The sequence below is a fragment of the Anser cygnoides genome, chromosome 5 (assembly GCF_040182565.1).
Source record: "Anser cygnoides isolate HZ-2024a breed goose chromosome 5, Taihu_goose_T2T_genome, whole genome shotgun sequence".
In the NCBI taxonomy this organism is placed as follows: domain Eukaryota; kingdom Metazoa; phylum Chordata; class Aves; order Anseriformes; family Anatidae; genus Anser; species Anser cygnoides.
Genome location: NC_089877.1, coordinates 18,178,218 through 18,199,249, shown reverse-complemented (window position 1 = coordinate 18,199,249; position 21,032 = coordinate 18,178,218). Strand labels below are relative to the sequence as shown.

General features: G+C 37.1%; 1 protein-coding gene across 4 annotated transcripts in view; it reads right to left on the bottom strand.

Annotated features, from left to right (window-relative positions):
* SHANK2 (SH3 and multiple ankyrin repeat domains 2) overlaps nucleotides 1–21,032 on the bottom strand; it is a 352,436-nt gene that overhangs the window by 237,123 nt on the left and 94,281 nt on the right. For 2 of the 4 annotated variants that reach the window (XM_066997187.1, XM_066997188.1), the window contains exon 13: nucleotides 11,534–11,584. The exons of the other annotated variants lie outside the window; for them this stretch is intronic. In XM_066997187.1, the coding sequence (XP_066853288.1) occupies nucleotides 11,534–11,584 (51 nt within the window). The remainder of the gene's footprint in view (nucleotides 1–11,533; nucleotides 11,585–21,032) is intronic. 4 annotated transcript variants of the gene reach the window in all.

Genomic DNA, 21,032 nt, shown 5'->3' with positions numbered 1-21,032 from the left:
TCAGATATTACTGTAGAAAACTTCAGCTGAAAAGTGAATTCAAATTACTTGCAATATTTATTTGTTTACTAATGTTTGTAATAGAGACCTAAAATGAAAGAAAGATCCAGCCCTGAGTTCTGCCAGGGGGCACCGGACTCAGTTTCACCAGAAGCTTATAGTGCAGCAGTCATGCAAACAGCCCCCAGCTACTTTTGCTGCAGAGGGACCGCTGCTTCTGAACCACCTTGAGGGGACCACAGCCTCCAGGAAGCCTCTGTCACAACAAGCGAGGGAACCCCAGCCAAAGACTACTCACACTCCCATGCTGTGCAAGTCAGCCTTTCCATCAGAGGTCAGGAAAGGAATCAGCAGCCTAAGACCCCTCCCTCAGCCGGACAACAGCGGGTATTGGAAGGGTGGGAGAACAGAACAAGAATAAATGGAAAATTATGAATTTGGGGAACATTTTATGGAAACATCGCAAGAGTAATTTTTCCATTAAGTCTTAATATTTCCTGTTCTAGAATTTGGCAAGAAATTTAGAAATGACACAATCTAAGTTCCCGTGGGATTGACCATGCTTTCTTTTACATTAGGAAGCTGCAAGCAACATCAAAGGAATGACCAGCAGTGTGCCCAGGTGGCCAAGAAGGCCAACAGCATCCTGGCCTGTATAAGAAGCAGTGTGGCCAGCAGGGCTAGGGAAGTGATTGTGCCGCTGTACTCGGCTCTGGTGAGGCCGCACCTTGAGTACTCTGTTCAGTTTTGGGCCCCTCGCTACAGGAAGGACATGGACGTGCTTGAGCGAGTCCAGAGAAGGGCGACCAAGCTGGTGAGGGGTCTGGAGAACAAGTCTTACGAGGAGCGGCTGAGGGAGCTGGGCTTGTTCAGCCTGGAGAAGAGGAGGCTCAGGGGCGACCTTATCGCTCTCTACAGTTACCTTAAAGGAGGCTGTAAAGAGGTGGGGGTTGGTCTGTTCTCCTACGTGCCTGGTGACAGGACGAGGGGGAATGGGTGAAAGTTGCGACAGGGGAGTTTTAGGTTGGATGTTAGGAAGTACTTCTTTACCGAAAGGGTTATTAAGCATTGGAACGGGCTGCCCAGGGAGGTGGTGGAGTCACCATCCCTGGAGGTCTTTAAAAGACGTTTAGATGTAGAGCTTAGCGATATGGTTTAGTGGAGTACTTAGTGTTAGGTCGGAGGTTGGACTCGATGATCTTGAGGTCTCTTCCAACCTAGAGAAATCTGTGATACTGTGATACTGTGACCAACAGTAAAGAAGAAGGAGAAATAAATGGGACTCACAGGACACCTTTGAGTTCAAGAAATGAAGTATGAATGGAAATGGAACAACTGGAAGATAGGAAGAAAATGCAGAGAAATTCCAGTGATTCTTAGTGAATCTGGGAGATATAATCTGAAAGAGATTTTCAGTGAAGAAAATGAAAACGGATTACTGCTTTAAGATACTTAGGAATGACCGTTTAACATCTCAGGAAATGGTATGCTATGTAATATACAACCAAGAAAACAATATAAATTTGGATGCTGCACATTACATGGAGGAGTAAAGTGATATTAAGCAACTCCTACAGCCTCTTAAACCATACCTGTAATATCAATTTCTGAATACCAGACCCCTGTTTAACATAAAGATTTACGAAACACACAGCAGGGAATAGCAATGCAGAAAACAATTAGGATGCAGGAGTGACTAATTAACTTTATAAATTTATGTAGGAAATATTTTAACAGGTAAATGCCCTAAGCAAGATCCTATACCATACACAGTCAAAAAGTTTCAATATTGGCTTAATTTGGAAGAGATGTCTTATTCTAGTTTGTTAATTAATAAAAAGGGGGAAAAAAAAAAAAACAGAAAAAAAAAAAAAACAGCTGCTTAAATTCTAGTCCCAATAAAAATGGTAAATATTTTGCCATGGACTCTAGTGGGACCAAAGTTTCAGTCAAGAAATAAAGGAACGTTTGAATGATGCAAAACAGAGGACCAATACAGAGCAACAGAAACAACCCTAAGGAAGTTAACTAGAAGAATAGAACAGTACAAAAAGCACAGAAAGTATTTGAAGATCAGAAAAAAAGTGTAAATGACTTTCCTTCTCTTCTCCTTCCATCCCTCTGAACAATCATAGTTTGCAGCTTTTTCTTAGCATGCAACCAGAAGAAGCAAAGAAAGAGGATGCAGCCCTGGTCCACAACAGCCAGACAGCTGGAAGGTCACTCTCCACAGCCCATCACGCTCACAAGTCACATCTCAACCTGAAAGCTCTAAGGAGCAGTTCATCCCTACCTCTAGTGTTGTTCCATATCATAGCACAACCCAAACTCAGCAAAATAAATAGAGAAACAAGTTGCTTCTTTGATCCATCAAGGAAGTGGAATAATCTGTGGAGCAGAAGTGACAAGTTTCACAACTGTGGACAGAAACCTCTGTGAAGCATACTCTCCAGAGCAAAACTGCAGCAGAACAACCCAATGAGTTTTCTATTTCACTGTTCAAATATGGTCAATATTTCAGTAGGTGAGGTTAAAAATATTAACTAAGAATTTATTTTTAACTAGTGTTTCACTGTTCCATTACCAAAAACAATAGACAAGCTGTTCTTTTACATAGTAATTTTTTTCAGCTTGCGTGATTAAGACACTTAGTATTTATAGTTTGTCTGGATTTTTAGAAGAGATTGTGTGAACATTTCTGATCATTAACTGACAGGAATGGATTGCCTTATCTGGCAATATGTAATGCTAGAGGTAAGCAACATCATAAAGGAAATACAGATTATTTCTCCTTATCATCATCTTACTCTGTTTTGGTAATTTTAGATTGGAGTTATTGGATTTATTTCAGAATCTTACTAATTAAGCCTTACCAACTGATTTGAACTTTCATCTGTGCTTCTTAAAGGGCTGAACTGTCAGAGCTATTGTTGCTGTGAAAACCTTTTGCTGTGAATTAAATTGAACTTTCTTATCTATTCTGTCACTCTCCTTTATAGAAAAAAAAAAGGGGGGGGGGGGAGCTATGTCATAACTGAAGTTCTGTGGATGATGATATAGGTATATAGGTAATGGCTTTTACAACATTATTACTTCACATCTATCAATATTCTGCATTTTTAAGAACCTTGCTACTATGGGTGATGTTTTGAGGCTGTGACAAAAGAGAAGAAGACCCCGCAACACACAACCACTGGGAGCACTGGAAAGAAAAGACATGCAAACACATAAAGAATAAAAGGATAGGAAAAAAAAAAAAAAGGTAAGGTCTAGAGATTGCATTAGCAGTGATGAATTGACCACATAAGCACGTAGCAGCACATAGAGGTAGGGTCAGAACGGGCACTTCAGAGAACTGGCTGGCACACAGCAGCACTGCAGCTCCAGATATGCCTGCAACGAATGAACTGCATTAAGGAGATTGTGAAAGATGGCTGAAGTTTTTCAACAGGAATTTAAGGATTAATAAGAGATAAAGTTCAGGGAACAGTTTTAAATTATATGGGGGGGGGGGGGGGGAAAAGAAGGAAAAAAAGGAAAAAAGGAGACAGGAATAATAACCAAAGCAGAAATTTAATACTTATGGCAATAGTCACAGATATTTCTGAGTAAACTGGGGTACGAGCACACACAAAATTTGTGACCTCTCATAACAGCAAAGTCCATTGATTTTAGTAACTTCTCAAAATACAGTACATTAAGAGAAAATTTTAAACACCACTAGCTTGATACTACATGCTAGAAACACTCAGAGAATTTAGCAGGATACAAGAGTGCTAATCAGGTTGCAAGATCACATTCTTAGCTATTTGTGCCATGAGTAGGATGATCTAGAGCAGCAGTTTTTGCATGCATTCATGCAAACCACACACAACTATTAGGAATTTCAAGCACGATCTGGACAGCTAAGACTTCTGAGATCCTCAAGCTTGTTAGGAGAAAAAAGTTATGAAAGGAATAGAAAACAAATAGTATAATACAATTTTGATATTTGTTTCATTCAAGAAGAGGCCAACTTTTCTCAAGCACTGGTAAGGACCTTACTCATTACTAATCCACAGGCATTAAAAGTTAATGTTCATAATAAGCTAGGAAGGACATTAAAATCATTTTTTAAGAGTACAGGTGTTAAGTAATTCATGTAAGCAACATAACTAGTTGAATGCAGCAAGCGCAGAGCAAAATCAACATTGGACTTGGGCATTTCTGCACCATATTACCAAACCAAAGAGTAAAAGGAAAGATGGTTCACCCATGATTTTTGAAGAGCCAGGAGGATGCAGCATGGCAAGTATTATACTAGAGCTAACAAGCTATCATTTACTCACAGTACTCCATGAAGAACCACTTGAGAAATCTCTGCACAGTTTCTGGGTATCTCTGCTTGCCATTGCTCCCCACAGTGAAAAGTGACCACAAATGCACTGCTACTAAGTGATAGTGGATTTACCACAAAGCATATTTTCTGTGTCCATTCCACTGAATTCTAAAAGATATACTTCAATGGGACACAGGCATATAACCAGTTAAAAAAAAAATCATAAAAATTTACATTTCTACACCATCAGGCATCCACTACCTCTAAAACTCCAGCATTTTTATGACCCTACTCAAATGGTGTTTAAATATAGTTACTGATTAGTTTTACCAGTCTCCATGTATGTACCCTTGGAGTGGAACATTAGCACATCCATATGGGGAAGGATAGGGGCTGTTAAAAGTTGCTGTCCCAGAAAATCACATGGGAAAAGAGCAAGAGAAAAGACAGGCCCCCAGCTCTTCCACATGCATGACAGGGGAAGATAGTTCATTAGAAGGTTTGTGATGGGTCACAATGCATTTCACGCAGCCAAACAACTCCCAGACACCACAACGGGACTTAATTCAATTATTGTGTTTGGGTTGTTCAAGGATGATGCTGAGGGCACTTTTCGAACTGCACACAGTAATATTTCAAACATCAGTATTTAAATGCTTCTCTCATTTCAAAGTGAGAGGTGAAAAAAGAGTGTGATTAAATATATGGAATAACTGAGTTATTGCTTTGGTTTATAACTATATTGCTACACATAAAATCATTACTTGTACTATCTAGTAACTTAAAAAAAAACATCATTCAGCATTCAAAAGGACAGCACTTTTCCTCATAGGTATTTCAAAGCTTGCCTGACTTAACAAATATGTTTCATTTGCACAGTATTCTTGGAGGATTGGAACGAAAAAAAACAATTAAATTGTACCCTACAGAAAAATACTTTCTTCTTTATTTTTCTTGAAAGTATCTAGATCTACACTAAGAAAAAAAAAATCAAAAACATATCAGAGAAAAATCAACATTTTTGCCCACTGTGGTTTGAATATTCTAATTCTGTCCAGTAGTATGCATCTGTGTAAAGCCATCATTAGATAATTCTCTGTCCCATAGCAACCACTTTGTTTTCTCAGGGAAATAAAATATTTTTACATCCTTAGGCAATACCTTTCTCTGCATGGTTTCCTAAATGAAGCTGTTTGTAATCTAAAGTTAACATCTCAATTTACATTGGGCTTTGTAGAGATTTATAGCTATGTATGTGGAAAACAAACTGCTAGCACTAGGCTTTTCTAACTCTCTCTATATGTGCATGTACAGAGTGAGTATTTCACATTTTACATAAAAGCCTGGATTTGTTAATAAAATATTGGTTATTTAAAGTAACAGATTCAAGTTATCAGACGTATTTGTGTTATTAAACAATTATTTAAAAGAGAACAATGGAAAGACAAGAGAGGTAATGTTTTAATGATCTGAGCTTGTAATGATAATTTAGTCCTGAACTCGCAAAGTAGTAAGAAACAAAAAAGGACATTCAGTTTGCATCTTCAGGCACTGGGGAATCATGATAACGGGGCTGGAAGTAAAGTCTCTTAGAGTCACAAAAAAATCATACTTGGAATATTTGATTTATTTATTTATTTATTTATTTATTTTGACATCTCATTCACAGAAAATTGCCTTGAAAAAGACTTCATTTTTTCTAAAAAATTTTTGCTTAAAAATAAAAGGGGACAGATTTCTGAAGTTTGTCAATGCTAAATGGCTCCTATAATCTAGTCTACAAGTCAGAATGCAACATTCATGCTAAATGGTTAACATAAACACCAGGGACTATAGGCAGCTTGAGAGGATCTTCCTGTTACTGTCACAGCTAACCATTTCACAGTAATCCAGAAATTTCGGGGCTGCTGGTCAGAGCCACTGGTTCTCAAACAAGGGTTTGCAGTACTTTACCACAGGTCTCTGTGGAGCTAGCTTTTTCTTAAAAGGGTTTTTAATTATTAAATCCCACTAAAATGACTATACCTATTTTAAATAATTTACTCATGCTATTTCACTGTGCGAGTCACTGCTTAAGTTCCCTACAGACATTACACAAAAGCAAATGTGAAGAGAGAGGAGTATGCAATATAGTAGTATGCCACCGAAATAATGGCAAAAAAGACATGGAAGCAGAGCTTGTACCACAATATGACTTACTGTAACCACATGAGGGCTTGGGTGATGACCTGAACATCATCTCCATTCAAGCATAAAAGGACTGTCATGAAAGAAGAATTCTGATTTATTTATTTATTTATTTATTTATTTGGCAATCCTATCATGTCTCTTCATTGCATCAAAACATGACTGATTTAAATTTTGACAATGAGGTGCATTAGAATGTGAAAAAAATCTCCCAGGGGAAACTGGAAATGTTTGAGATGTGGAAAGCTAAACAGGATGCAAACACCCACACAAAATGCTGCAGGAAAATAGTAAGCTGGAATAATAACATTCATCTAGCTGCTGTACTACACCAGATCTTTACCAAATCTGATTTCTCCAGCTAAATTTTGAAAAATGAAGCATCTAGTAAGTTACAGAGTGAAGTTTTGAACCTTCACAACTGTTCATTAAGATTGCTGATTTCAGCAAAGATTATTTTTTTTCATCTCTACTTACCCTAGCCTTTGAAACCAAATACAGAAAGAAAACTAGTAGGGATCCATTCAGTCTCAAGTGCAATTTAATTTTTTGCTATTAAGCTTTAATGGAAGGAAAAGACATGATCGGAGCAGTGTTTATTTCAATGATGATGCAATGTGATGGGTGCACTGCATAATGTCAGATGATATCAAAAGATGTGTCCTGGTGTAACCTCCCTTATACATAGTGAGAAGCCTCTGAAAATACAGAAGGCAGCAAACAGCTTTGAAGCTGTTACTGGAAAGTTGTCATTTGCTTTCAATAACTGAATATGATTTGTGATTATCTAGTGTTCCAAATTGCTCAAATGATTAGTTACAAAACCATGTCTTCCTTAGATTCTGAAAGGCTCATCTTTCTTATTTAATAGATTAAGATTTTTGTCCTATGAGCTACACTGAAAAGAATTGTACAAAATCGACTTTAGGCAAGTCTTGTGATCCTTGCTTTTGGGGCTGCCTCACAGCAGCACTCATCGACCCAGATTTCCCCAGTGGGGCTTTTCCTGCCATCACTCAGGGATGCCTGGATGATGGGCACAGCTCAGGCATACTTTTGCTTCAGCTGTGCCTTCTGGACCAACAGCCACTGCCCGGGATGCTCACTCAGTTTAGGGAATGGATCAACAGCTCAGCTGAGTCTGGATCAACTCAAAGCTGCTGAAGAGACATAAATCAGAGGAAGCAGGACTAGTAGTTTTGCTCATTAGTTTTGTAAACCCTTAGGGTATTCTCCTTTTAAAACTGTCCTCCCCAAAATACATGTTGTATAAATTTCTCTTCTATTGTACATTCATAGATTCAAGAATTAGATCAGTTCTCAGTGCCCTTTTCATAGATGTAAGATGATCACCCCATACTTTGTGTTTACAAACACTTCATCAGGCAAAGACAGAAGATTTAGGAATCTATGAGGTTATAATTCCTTGTTAAGTAATTGTCATGGTAGATTCTGACAATAGAAAATGTCATAAAACTAAGCAGTTCTCCAGATAATTTCCAACTTCTAATAAAAACAGAACACGGTACTTCTATACATTTTATTACAAAGGCTGTAACCATGGTAGAAAACGCAGCACAATTTAATTCTGACAACCTGTAATCCAAGTTATACCACAGTTTGAATAAAAATATAAAAAAATAAAAAATAAAAAAACAACCTCTGAAGGTACTACATTACAACTTTAAACCAAGAATAACTAAACCTAATGAAACTGCATTGAAAACATCCTGTATTTTAGCTAAGGCTCAGGGGAAGAGTCTTAAAACATTCATATTACAGCACAGCAAACCATCAGTTTGGCTAACTTCACGTAATATAAATTTAAAAAAGATATCTGACTGTAGAACAGAGTTTGAAGGGGAACTATGAGCAAATGATGATAGGAGATTGGAGATGAACCATCGTCTCCAGACACAAATAAGAACACTTCTTACATTGGACGAGGAGTGGAGTAGCCACTGCAGAATACTTCAGAGGATGATGAAACTCAAACATTTTCATAAAAAATTTAACTTCACTGATAATGAACTCACCTCAAAAAAAAAAATCTAACCAGTTCTAACTTGGTCAACACTGCTTAGGCAAACTCAAAAGCTGTCAACTACATCAATATTGTAGTTACCGAGCAGTGTCAATCTTCATAAATGCTGATCTGCGTCTCAGTTATTTCGTATAACAATGTGCAACTACACAATTAATTTTTCCTCTGAGATATAAGAGTGATAAAAGATCATCATTAAATGTATTCTAACTGAATGTCTCTCACCAGGAGTTCAACTGACTTATCTTTAAACTTCATTATAGTAGAAAGGACAAATTCTACTATAGTAAAAAGGCTACCAATGTGATTTATTCCAGCAAAACATACTGTGCAATCCTTTAAGAAATCAAACATCTCGAACTGTGTCTGATATTCATGATGGATAAAAGTACTGGTTAATTCATCCCTACTGATTTTAAAAGAAGTTTATCTGTGTGGTTTTTTTTGTTTGTTTTTTGTTTGGTTTGTTGTTGTTTGTTTGTTTGTTTTGTCTTGTGTGCTTTTTTGTTTGTTTGTTTTGTTTTGTTTTAGAAAACTGTGGTCTTTGTTGCTGCAACATGTATTTATACTCTGAAAATCTTTCCTTTGATCCAGCATCAAACTACTAGTCACATCCATTTCTGAAACTCAGATGCACAAAAAGATAAAGTACAGTTAAAGTGCCAGAAGAGTATAGCCAAAATACGCCTATGATAGGAATAAGTTTAACATTTCCTTTACACTTCTGATAATAGTAAGGACACTGGAAAAAGAAGAAGAAAAAAAAAAAAAAAGAATTTTATGTATTGAAATATTTGAAGCATTCTATTTCAAAAATTAGAGAACTTATTAAAATGGCTTTGTCACTTGCTTCACCATAAAAATGGATATACATATACCCAGATGTGTGTACAAATATCCACAGACAAATATGCGGTAGACATACTCCAAGAATTCTTTATATAAGCTTTCCTTGTAAAACTGTTCTTCATAAAAATGTTACATGAATAAACCAGGTAAATCTGAGGTCATAGATTTTAGAACCATTCCCCGACTTTGCAGAGTCCCTGAAACTCTGCATGGCTCATGCAGACTCCTCGTAAACCTTGGTGCAGCAGTGAGGCCACTGTCTCAGTAAAATTTTAAAGTTTATGCCTTTATGCCTGATTTCCAGTGTCTTTGAATAAAAATTAAGCAGCTATTCTTTTCATATATTGAAAAGAAGTCCAGGCTAGATTGTGTGATGAAATTTGGAGTCTTCCTTTTAACAACTGAATTGCAAACCACATTAAAATATCAATATATTAATGCAAAGTAAAATATCAGTACAGATTAAGCTATAACCATTCTCTTAAAAGAAATTGTAGAAAAAAACTATACTAATAGAAATATTTACATATAATCAGTATCCTATTTATTACCCATTAAAAATACTAAAATCAAACAATTTGCTTTTAGGTTTTCACAAAAAAATATATATATATAGTCAGTATCAAAATTAAACGGATAACATTCTATAGTGGATGGGAGACAGATCAACTGAGCATTATGCAAGGAAGCTTGCCCCATTTCTTGCAATGCACATATTAATCTGCATTTATAAGGTTTAAAACAATCTTCCTGCATAGATGTCTCTCTTTTGAGCTACTGTTCTGACAGTATAGTTTGAAAAAAAATGTTAATTTGGCCCAACCCATAAAACACTGATTTTCTAAGCAGAAATTTCCAAAATAAATGCTGCCCTTCTTCTGCTGCATGTTTACTGGCTTTCCAAAGAATGGAGGTGGATAGGGCCACATAGAGTAGGCTCCAGTATACAGAATCCGTGCTGAAATATTTGCAACAAGACTGTGAGATCAGGTGCAGAACTGCATTATTTTTCCTAGACAGTATAAATATCCAGTATTCCGTCATTCTTAAGATAAATTTGTTATTTTAAATATAATTCCACATTTACAATTGTTTAAGTTTGATTAAGATTGGTTTTCACTGGTCCTCATATAGAGGGTCACCAACAACGAAGTAAAGACTTGCACATCAGTCCCAGAATGTGTTAGGCTTTGTTAATCATGTGCTATGGTATAGAAATATAAGTAATGTCTGTCATTACTGTCAACAGCACCTCCACCCAAAGGCTGTGCTTTGTCTGCCTTGCTGTTAATCATTGTCTCTGATCCATTATGGTACTCGCCCTCCTGGGAACAAAGGCTCAAGTAAATTAAGCTCTTCAGGGCTTCTTGGCGATGTTTGCTTTGGCCCATTACATCAACTTAGTGCCGCTGGAATACATCAGACTCTTGACAGATCTAGCCTAGCCCTAGCCAACATGGTAGGTGTCCTTTACCGTGCATCCTGCAGTCCTCCTCCCTGAGCAGCTCCAATGGGGGTGGCTCAGATTGGGGTGCACTAGAGCACACGGCAGTTCTGGCCCGTGAGCCAAGCTTTCCTCCATGGGAAACCCAGCAGAGGAACAAAGGAGAAAAAGGGGTTGCGTGCGTGCCTGTGTCTGCCTGGGACACGGAGTTGAGAGGTGCCAAGACAGTCATTCATCGTAACAAAGCTTAGCCCCCTAGCATTCTGTTTCACATACTGACTGGGATAACACAGCTTTCAATCACAACTTTGGGTATTTAATTTCATATATATGAACATAGTATAAAACATTAAAAACAGGTTATTCTATACTAGTCACAATGAATAGCATCTTATTCCAAAAATACTCCCTCAATTCCGTCAACCTTTTCAGCATACTAAGGCCCAAAGGTGGAGTTCAAAATCATTCTGAGCCCATGGATCTTTGATAGAGACCCAATTTAGCTACTGCCTATGTGAACAGGCTCAGGATAACAGAATAGTGATTTGTGAAGTCTTAAATTGTGGGGCAGCTATGCTCCTAATATACCTCTATGTTTTGCTAGTTTTCTTTCACTGGGAATAAAAGTACCAGAATCAAATCTTTCTACCATTACCCCCAAAGAGAAAAATGACCATGGTTTAACCCTTACCTGACAGCAACAGACTCCGGGGACTTCTACTTGGATATGGAAAGCAGGATCCTTTCAGAAGGGCAAGGAACGAAGGCAACATTAAGAAGTTAGGTGTCAGAATTTGATTTTAAGGGGAAAAAATGTAAGCAGAAGGTTATGTAAGTGAAGTTCTTCTTATGGAATAATTTGAAAATGGAAAAATGGGCAAAATAAACATTTATAGGAGATGAGGAAGTGAGCTCTCGTTTCTCCCACTCTGCTGCCCCTGTCACTTTGCACAGGAAATGAGGTGATGAAAATGAGATAATGATAAGGTAATGAAAGGTAATGAAGAGTGTTAAGAGTAATTAAGGACAGCAGAAGATGGTGATACAGAGCTTAGAAGACTGTATCACAACTGGTATAACAAAAAAATAATCTGCTTCACCTGCAGTGTTTTTGTTCCACACATGAAAGTGTGGGACCACTTTCCATAGTGGTGGACAGTCACCACCAACACCCCACCACCACAAAAAAAAAATAAATAAAAAAAATCTCATTTCCTCAAAACGTTTTTTCTCTTTTGCCTTTCTGTTACTCTATGATTATATTTTGAGAATTTATATTGTACAAGCTATGAAACTAACATTAATGAGAATGTGCATTTTTGCCAAGTCTTTCACTGCAAATTTCAGCATATAAATACCAAATAATATAAAAAAGTCCACAAAATACTCATAGGACTGTTTCAGAATACTTGTGAAGTTCTTTTGTCATAGCTATTAGATCATGGCTATTTAAACATTTGCACAACTTTATGTCATGTTTACTATACCACCTCTACAATTTCACAAGTTTTCAATATTTTATCTTGTTATATGTCAAGCTACATTTAGCTTAAAAGCATTACTTTATAATGTGCTTATCTATAGTTCATGTCTGGATGTCTAAATTCAAATGATATTGTTACATTTGGGGAGTTTTGAAGAGTTATATTTTCTAGGACACTTTGGTTCAGTAGCATGATCTCACATTTTAGGAAGCTCTTTCTAACTCCACTTTCACTGGACTCATATCAAAAGCCATTTTCCAAAATAACTGATACATCACATACCTCCCTGAAAGCCTTCATATTACACATCTGACCATTTCAATTAAACACTTGGTTTAGAATGACCCATGGCCTAAGTTTCAGTTTCAACATTTTAGGGATCAAATTATGATCATGAACAGATGCTCCATAATTATAAGCCTAACCACAAGCAACAAGAATAGTGACTGTGCTTTAATTTCCTAGCATTCTGGAATACAAACGGGTAATTTTTAACAGGCCATTCTAATAAGAACACTGCCCAAGTTCTGATCTTTTCTGCCTACTCCCAGGACTGACACAAGTGTCCATTAAGACACTCAACTGACCCTTGGTAGCTTAATAAGAGAAGATTCATAGACTTTTTCCTACAAGTGCAGCATGGGTTGCTTCAATTACTACAGGATTCACTGTGTTTAGATCTACCTGTATGATATACTGGATATATTATACACAAGAATTGTATATATCTGTGCCTCAAGGTTACCAATGAGAAGGATACCCCAGTTATCCTTTGGGGACATACTGAAGAGTATGAAGGAGGTGCAAGAGAGATCAGTGCAGAGTCTCCTGAGCTGGAAAAACAAATTAACCTCAGTGGCAGAGAAACAAAGACATCCCCGTTCCTGTCAGTTTTCAGGAAGCTTAAGCAGCAGGTACAACAATGTAGCACTGAATCTTGAAGGGGAGTCCCGAGGAAAACAAATTCTTAACGGAAAATTGGCAACTGACTTTTTTCACAGTAATAACAGGTATTCAAATGGAAAAGAAGAGAAAAAGCAAACATTGCCAATATTTTGGCATTTGTAGGAGTTATCCAAAAAAAGCTTATCTAGGTTCTCTACAGCTTTAACCTGAGAAAAAATTGCACATTAATGCTGCAAAGGAGCTGACACTTTTCATCTGCAGCCCACTCAGCCAGGGAACATCCACTTATATACCCTCATGCATTATTCACCAGGAAAATTGAAATAATCCACCAGTGGTTAAGCAGCTCAGAATCAAATGCAAATCAAGGGAAAGCAGTTAAGAATGAGGATCATTCATAGCCTTCCCTGAACTCCTGACTCTTCCACAACACCAGCATGGAGACTGCAGGAGCTGCTCAGATCCTTGCAGCCCCATTCCTGGCTGCAGGTGCTTGGTGCAGCTTAACCTGTAAATGGGCCTATTTCTGGGATGATAGCAAAAGCACCGACCCTTGCCTATGCTTTATTTGTAGTCAAGAGGATTCTCCCTCCCTGTCAATAAAAGCAGATTCTTTGGCACAAACCTGAGAAAAAACAACAACTGTTTTTAAAAGCCTCTGTTTGCTGTAGCACTGACTATAATCTGGAGTTTAATTTCATTCTTTATCTAACTATGCCACCTTGGCCATAAAACAGTCAAGCATAAAAACAAATTTAAAGTTTAATAAAATACTTTTTCAGTGAAGGTAGAAGTTTTTGCTGTCACCGTATTTATTTTCAGTAGAAAGCTTCAATGGAATTTACCTTATATTGTGATCAATAACAATTATTTTATTACATCTATTTAGGAGAATACAACAGCAAACAGTAAGATCAGAAATCATAAATTCATTTTTAAATCTCAATGAGAAACTATACGTCCCGTTAGCTGTTAAGAAGTTATACACTACATACAAGCTAATGTGAACAGTAGAGGTGTGCATCATTTCTACAGGTTTATACCCAGCAGCACCATGGATACATTTTCAATGAAATCTACTTAAACCTTATATTGCAAGTACTTTCATGAATCTGAATTTATTATCATTGATGCATATTCAGGATGTTGTAAACTCCATGCATTAATGTTCTTTTTAAGAATTTAACAGCTTTAACGCTTTTTAAAGACAATCATACTGGTCATATCTTTTGCAGTTTTCCCCCACAAATATACAGCAAAAGATTTTTCAGTTCAGTGAAAACTGATGTTTATTTTTCAGACAAGATATTTCCAAGAAAAAACGGTTGCTTTAATTAACTACTTACTCATACCAACAATCAGTTAAACTCAAAAATTCTGTTTGCAACCCTAGACTCGATTTCATGAAATTTCAGAAAGACAAATTACAACAGAAAACATTCTTGCCATAAATGGGAAATTTGAAAGTGTAAAATTATGAATGAAAAATTAAGTACACCTTTCTCTAGGTGGCAAAAAAAATAATCTATTAGTTTCATACACTTTTGCAGCCCTTTCAGATATGTGTTTGACTGTCAGAAAGACTAAGACAAAAAATAAACAGTAGGTATTTTAGGTACCATGAGAAAAGTATGCTGTCGACAAAGAAAGAAAATAAAATTAATAACAACCTCCACCAAGAATTCAACAATATTTTTTCAGTAAGAATTTGGCTAGTATCCTAGGAGAGTCACATTATCTTTTACATGATTAGGAACATGACTGACATAAAACACCATACTAGCAACTCATTTTCCTGTAGCTCAGTTGTATTTCTCTTCATGAATTTTCAGGTAAATTCTCTCTTTTAGATCTGCTGGAGTAAAGTCTGGAGTGTGACATCTAAACTGTATCAAGTAGTACCAATACAGCCTGCAGCCATCCATAAACACATCACTTAGTGATGGGAAACAAGAGCCAAAGTCAGAGAGAACAGGGTGAGGCTCTCACTTTACGGAAATTACTAACAGATTTTTAATGTTCACATAAATCTAGGCTGAAACTCTACTCTCATTGTACCTTCTTGATGATTTCTGCAGGTAGATCTCTACTTGTCCCTAGGAAGGCCCAGCACAAACACATCCTCAAACAATATTAACCTCTGATTCTCAGGATCCTGGGCACTTTAAACATGATGCTTTTGCTATAAAGCTACATAAAATTTTCCACGGAATGTGTGGAGATGTTTCTTTGCCAAAAGTAATCCCTACATTTGAAATCAACTGATTAAAAAATAAATAAATAAATCTTAAAATAATTTATTTTAATATCATTAGGACATTGTACACACATACTTAAAATCCTTAACACAATTGATTATTCATTTTGGCTGAATAATTGAGGTCTCCTGTGCTTCTGTTCCTAATTCAGGACAAAAAACGGTAGTATACTAGAAAAAGGACATGAAATATGTACTCAAATATTTTGCCAAATATTTCAGAACTGGCACCTCTCTTCACGTGCAAACTATACTGACTTTATCCCAAATCCGTATGTGATAAAAGATAAAATCTTAGGTATCTTTAAACACAGAAAACTGATTCTGATTTAAAGCTTCTTTTGTGTCAGTGCTTATTGCACTGTTTTTTTTTTAACTTATTTATATTTTTTTTCCACAGAGGAAAAAATAATATAGACTCTGATGGTTTTATTTTATGCATGTGTTAAAAACAATTAACCACCTGATCTCGATATTTTTTTAAATATATCTGTTCACATCTTGCTACATCAGAAGTAAGCAACCTATAAAATGTTATTTAACACAGAAGTATGAAAGCTATTTGAAAAGGACACCCTGTAGGTTTTATGAAGTATATATAAATGCAAAGGCTCTATCATGAAACAAAATGGTTACAGTACGTAAGTGAAGTGTCATAACCAAAACCCTACATCTACAGATCTGCATAAGGAAGGTAAGTCACAGACTGTTATTTATTTGGTAACGATCTGTGGACTGTATCTGTGTGCTAACCTGACATCCCATGAAATAAATCCTGCACCTGAACATTTTGACCCCTAACATAGCTTTGTTCACTATAACAACTGAGTAAAATACTCATTTTGGGTGACAAGGATTTACACACGGCTTCAGAAAGACACCTTACTTTAACACTGGTATTAACTAATGGTCAAATGGTACTGCACCAGTGCCATCCCATATTGTTATGCCCAATTTACCTTTAGAGGCACCTGTCATGTAGCGTGGATGACTAGTGTTCCCAAAGTCAAATTTTAGGAGTATTTATCAAGGGGGGAAAAAAAAAAAAAAAAAAAAGACAGAAAAATCTTGCCAAAATTCTGAGACTTCTTTAGCACTATGATACTGGGTTGACTTTTCCTTAGCGCCTGGAAGCAATTCAACCAGAATAGAGAATCTAATCCTTTACAGCATGTATTTTAATGACTCATTGTTTTCCTATTTCTTTCTAGCTTCCACAAAGCTCAATGGACTTGAGCATGATTATTAAAACACAACAAAAAAAACCCTTTACTTCTCTCAAATAAAAGCATATCACAAAAACAATTTAGCTGTAACCAGTAAAGGACATTCTAAAATTAGAGCCTGTTGTGTTAGGGATGTAACAAAGTGTCTCAGCCATATGCTGGTGTAATCTATAAAAGCTATATTCGAAGCTTATGTCATTGTAACTTTTTCAGAAAGCAGCATAACTGCTACCATACATGAACCAGTATTAATCAAATCATTTTAAATTTAAATCTTCATATAGCATTGGATCGGTAAAAACATTTGGATACCTGAAGTACATTACAATTTTATCTTCATATGTAAAGAATACATCATTACCAACATTAAATGTAACTAAATGACAAATCTTTGGTTTTGAACAATTCTTTACATCCAACTTAATCCTTTTTTTTTTTTTTTTCCACTTAGATGAAAGATGTAAATCAAAAGAGAAGCAGATTTTTTTTTTAAATCTACATAGGACACATGTATTTTTCAGATTGCATAGGATGCAGTCCTCTAGCTCCCAGAAACAGACTTAATAGATTTTGTCTTTTTTCTTCTCAAAGCAGAAACCCAAACACACCCTAAGATAAGGGACTAGCCTAAATCCGTAATAATTTATGTGGATTTCATCCAGATTTACACTTCTTTAATGCAGAACATGACCTGCCGCTTGCGTAACAGTTTAAACACAAGAAAATTTCCCTCATCAATTGAACCATTTTCCTCATCAACTGGTATAGCATCAACTCCAGCTGAGAATTGTTCAGAAGTAGCCATGGACAGAAAACAGAGATACAAAAGGCTTCACAAAAGGGAAAGTGTCTAGGGCACAGAAATTCCCAGGTGCCTACCACTGGTGGGGTGGTCACTGCCAGCCCAGGGGATGCTGCACTGCAGCTCTCAAAGCACGGGCAGTCAACAGGGCAACCGGCACATCCCATAATACAGGGACCCTGCGCTCAACACTGCAGGCTTGGGAGATACTAGGTTCTCCACCCTCCCGGGCTGCACCTCTACACTGCAGAGAAGAGGCATGTTCTTCAAAGGGGGAACCCCTAGACTTACATATATATATGATGATAACCCCCCCCCCCCTTTTTTTTTTTAAATAAGAAAATTAAATGAACAAAACCAAAATTCCATGAAGGTCTGATCATAATGCCACTATACAATCAAACTTTTTATCAAGTACTACTCACTCCAAACCTCTGGACAGGTCAAAAATATGCTTTATTGTGTATTTATTTTTTGCCAGAAAATCACTTCAGAATTACTGGCTAATATAACACAGGTACTCCACAGAAAGATGAGAAGCACTGTTAACCCACAGAACCTTATATTTCATTGTCCTTTTCAACACACTTGAGGTGGCCTGTGAACAATGACTGCATTATTTACCATGAGGAGAAAAATACAGTTCTGTGCTAGAAAGTCTACGGCATTTTCTATATTAGGAATCTAGCTAATGCAAGTTTGCTTTCATTTAGTTGAAATAAACAGTGTTAGATTAGTTCTTACATTTTGTTGTCTCTTTTGATTAACTTCATATGTAAGATTGTGCATCTGTTGCTTACTAAGACATCTGAATAAACATTGTTAAGCTAATGGGTCAAAAGAAAAATAGACACTCTGTCCTAAGTGCAGATTAGAAAGGAAGAATATCAGCAGACTCCTGGGATCCCTTTTAGCTATTTTTGATTTCTAAACTCCAAAATAAATGTCACAGAACCGACACATGGAACTCCAAGGATCCGATCTAAGACCAACAACATATTTTACAACTGTTTGTAATCCCTCATTTTTCCTAATATATTCTTTTTTTCAAGGAGGGTTAAACTGTTCATCCATTGCTTGCAGTCCACTGCTATTATAAAACAGGGCCACCTCTGCCAGTAGCAGCAACATGGCAGCGTAAAGATACATGGCACTGACAATACTTCAGGCTCAAGTATCTCATATAGCACTTTCAGAATTTACTGGCATTCACTGCAACTGCTGCATGCACTGTGGTATGAGAAACATAAGCCAAGTTCTAGCTTTGTATCAGCCAGACTCTGAAAAAAGTGCAGAAGATTACCCTGTGCAGGGATGAAATTCAGCCTTACTTTTTGAAAATGGGGGACAAAGGAAGTATTTTCCTTATTCCAATAAGTTTACAGTTTCATACAAGATTGCTGAGTCAAAGGACAAGTCAGCAGGCAGAAATCTCCACAAGTTCCTCAGACACAGGAAAGGGTTGTATCTTATATGGGAACAGAAGTTGAACAACCAAGGAGAAAAAAATGGAACAGCACTGAGGTACCAGACTTGAGAGAACAGGAAAGAAGCTGGCACAGACAAAAACAGAACAATGAGGAAAGGTGAGAATGAACAAAAGAATCGTGAAAGCAATCATGATTAAATGGAGAAATGATCTGAAAGAGGCAAGATGCAATTAAAATGAACAACAGAAAATACTCATTATGGCTGTAATTAGCAGTTAGACAAATCCAATTTGGGATATGAATGACTTGGTAGCTGTGTTGAAGAAAAGGCTGTAGATGTTACAGGAAATGACAAACTGATGACATATTTCTGGGGCAGACAAGTGAACTTATTCTAGCTATTCCTCAAGCCAGACTGTCACTGTATCGATACAATAGCACAGAACCATAAGCTAGCTATAACTAAGCTAGCAGAACCTGATTGCTTGGAGGCTTTCTGGTGTTAAACATGGTTCAACACAAAGCTGAGCTCTTTGCGTTTCAGAGAAAGTGGTGTCCCAGATGCTGCTTCTGAGCACATGCAGAAACTTCTGGGTTTGCCTTCGGAAGACATAGATATACCCGAAGTTACAGGGTTGGGGAAAAGAAAATACAAGACTAAGATGCACAGGGAAAACTGTCTTAGGTACTCAGCTCCCGGCAATCAACCAAAGTATTGGATATGCGTCAACTAGAAAGAGTTGAAGGGACAAAAAGAGTGTCCAGAAGTTGCTGCTGTACTTCAGGTCATCGCAAGTGGTTCTCAGTTGTTGTTTTTTTTTTGTTTGTTTTGTTTTTTTCTGTTTTTCATCCCATAAATATGAAATATATGTAAACCACTGCTGAGCAGAATCCCAGCCCTTGCCCTGTGCAGATAGGTCAGCATCAGAGTCCCTTTGTTGTCTGATGGCTTCTGCACAAAGGAACAGAGCATCTCTTTTCCACCCTCCGAGTTCCCTACCACCTAGCCATTTGTACATATTTAAGATATGGCACTACCAGGCTAAGCCACCCTCCCAGATAGAATTTACGTATCTTCCTCCGGGGAAAACATCTCCTCCCTTTGTGCGGATAACTGCTTAACACTGAATGCTAAATAAAGAATGCACTCTGGAATACTGGCGGATAACAGAGTAAATTTCTGAGCTACTGGTACTTTAGGATCATTTATTCACAGATCTAAAACATTTTCCATAGAATTATCTGGAAATAGTCAATTATCTGATGAAATATAGCTAACAAAATGCACAATTCTGCTTTTTATTTTATTTGTTTTCAGATGCATCATTTCATGCCTTTAGTTTTAATTCCCTGGCTTTTCAGAAATGGAATCTCACAAATATATCCTTCCCTTTATTTTCCTATAATAATATCACAGCCATTTTCTCTGGCTATTCTTAATCACTTTGTTCTCTTCACGGCTTTTCCTAGTCTTAGAGAAGAAATATGTAAAAATAGGCCACAAGAAACTAGACACACTTGATATGCACAGCAAAAATAGAGCTCTTTAGCACCTGGCGTTCTTGAGAGTGTTAATGAAGCTGGCAAGATAAGCCGTGCTTTGACCCAAAATAAAAAGCTAAGCCCTCAAAAGAAGGGTAAAGATAAATTTGAACCAACACAAAAAAATTCCATGGGCTCATGGCCTCTTGACTTCCTGCATGACGTGAGCCCAGAAGTCTGGACAAGTGCTACATGGACAAATAAGGAGGGATTGGACTTCCTTTTGAAGGCAAAGACAGTGAGCCAGGATCAGGGCACATAGCATGAGATATAGCCCCCATGGGAGGGGGCTCCCATCTCTGCAGGAGCATTCATGTAGGCAGAACATGCAGGAATAGGACACATAATACACATGAAAACATTAATTTCAATCTGCTAAAATCCCTGAGGTCAAGACGCACGTGTATCTCTGTGCCTGCAGTACCAGAAATGCTAGAAGTACTAGTGGCTGGATGTTAGATTAATGGAAAGGAAAAGGAAAAGGAAAAGGAAAAGGAAAAGGAAAAGGAAAAGGAAAAGGAAAAGGAAAAGGAAAAGGAAAAG